The 2,167-nt window shown below is 65.8% G+C and overlaps 1 protein-coding gene across 1 annotated transcript in view; it reads left to right on the top strand.

The window, feature by feature from the left end:
* Positions 1-683: 683 nt before the first annotated feature.
* Positions 684-2,167, top strand: part of H696_01663 (hypothetical protein) — a 6,289-nt gene continuing 4,805 nt past the window's right edge. The window contains exon 1 of the mRNA XM_009495569.1: positions 684-1,960. Within this exon, the coding sequence (XP_009493844.1) occupies positions 966-1,960 (995 nt within the window). The 5' untranslated portion in view covers positions 684-965. The remainder of the gene's footprint in view (positions 1,961-2,167) is intronic.

Genomic DNA, 2,167 nt, shown 5'->3' with positions numbered 1-2,167 from the left:
CCCCCCCCCCCCCCCAAGGCACAGGGAGCACACACCAGGGAGCACCACTCTATGATGTCGGATCCTCCAGCACTCGGGATATCACAGTCCAACATGGGGAATCTGCTTCTGGAGCACATTCCAGCATACCATTTGAATCCTCCAGAGTGGGGGCTCCGGTGGGAGCCCAGTGCGTGGCCCGCCCCTCGGGTTCGGGGGAGGGCGCCGGGTCGCGGTCGGGCGGGCGAGAAAAAGGGGGGCCGGTGTACCCACCAAAGGCAGTACGGCCGACTTCCCCGGGCCTGGACGCGGGGTGACGAGTGAGTTTTATTTACTTTTTAGATCTCTCCCTCCCAGAGAGGTCACACAAGCGGGACGATCCTGTTTCGGGAGCGCGCGCGCGCGCGATATCACCCCCTGGGTGGTCCGGCGGGCTGGCTTGCGAGCAGCCAGCCTCCCCTTCAATGTTCTCCCCCCCCCCCTCCATCCCGTTCACTTCCGTTCGGGCTTCACGGTCGCGGCGATTCGCCCGGCGCAATTTTGGGGCATAGTCACTTGGGGCTTCGGGCTCTCCATTTGTCTCTTTCTTTCTTTCTCTCTCCCTCTCTCTCTCTCTGGCCCTCCCTCCCCTTCTCGCCCCTTGGCCCTTGCCATCGGGATGCACTCCCGCGCCCTCACCAGGTGGGACCTTTCAAGCGCCCCCGGCCGGGCCCCCGTTGAACGAAGACCTTGTCCAGGCACACCCCTCTCCCTCTCCTCCCTCCGCCCAGTCGGTTTTGTCCTTCCCTCCCTCTGTCTGCCTCCTTGCCTCTCGCCACCCCTCCGCCTCTCCCCTCTCCCTCCCCTTGCCACTCGTCTCCTGTCCGGTTTTTCTCCCCGGTCTCTCCCCCCGTCCTTTTCTCCCTCTCCCTCTCTCCCTCTCTCGTGCGCACGCACACACCCGGGGCTACTGCCACTCGCTGTCCTTCTGCTCCTCCGTCGAATTGATGGCCAGCTCACAGGGGCCTTGTCCGCCGGGCGACCCGGCTGTCGGGATGCTGAACCCGCCGCCGGCCAGGCCAGCCTCCCCCCCGGGCGAGCCCGGGTCCCAGGCCCAGGCCGAGTCTCAAGTCGCGGAGCTGGCCACCGAACTCCTGGTCGACCTCGCTGCCGACCGGCGTCTGGCTTCTCCCAGTGCCGAGGCAAGCCCCCAGTACTTGAATATGCTGGCGCGGGCGGCCATCCGCGCGGCAGATGCGGCCACCGCGGCCGCCATGCGCGGTAGCCCCGGTTCCGACATGCAATTCCCGGTCCTCAGTCGCCATGTGCCCGAAACGCCGACGCACCCGGACGAGTATGGGCCCCCTGACGCGAGTCCCTTTCACAGTGATGAGGAGGACTTCTTTTCCATCGGCCGCGGCGTCAGTGCTGGCGGCCAACCTCTTGCGCCAGACCAAATGCGCCAAGATGGCTTGCCCCTGGCCGGCCAGAGCACCACTCCTCGATCGTCCAGCAGCCGCGATCACTCGACCACCAGCTCGGTGGCCAGACCCCCTGACGATGCCGGTGGCGCGCTCGATGGCGCCTCTCCAACGCACGCGGGGACTTCCTTCGAGTCGCCTCTCGGGCCGGATGCTCCTGCCGGGGCCCTGCGGCCCGGCGAGGGGGCTTCCTTCGGCGAGGAGCATGATGACGAGGATGACCTGATTCACATGGAATACTTCCCCGGGGCCATGATCTTCCCCAGCAGTGGGGGCTCCTCACGGGTGGGGTCCCCATCGACCGACATCATCCTCCAGGAGCTGACAGCCTCCATCACACAGTCGGTCCTGCAGCGAGCCGAGCGTGCTGTGGTTCTCCCGCTGACCGGTCGCCCGACCAATGTCGGCTACAAGCCAGCCTACGAGTCGACCGCCTTGGTTGAGGTGTCAGCGGGACCGACACGCGCGCACTGGCCTCCGGACGAGCTTTCCGACCGCTGCATGGCGCCTCTTTGCCAGGTGTATGTCTCCCCCCCCCCCTTCACTGTCTTGCTTTCTCTCCTTCTCCCTCTCCCTTCTCCTTTGTTTCTCCTCCGCTCTGGCTCCGAGTACAGGGTAGGTGGGGGCGTGGGCCTCCCCTTGATGTTGGCTGAGTCTGCGACCCTGCGACTCGGGTTCCCTTGACTGACCTGTCTTCTCCTCCTGATGCCTCTCTCTCTCTCTCTCTC

The sequence above is a fragment of the Fonticula alba genome (genome assembly GCF_000388065.1).
Source record: "Fonticula alba strain ATCC 38817 unplaced genomic scaffold supercont2.2, whole genome shotgun sequence".
NCBI lineage: Eukaryota > Rotosphaerida > Fonticulaceae > Fonticula > Fonticula alba.
This window is presented reverse-complemented; position numbering and strand designations above follow the sequence as displayed.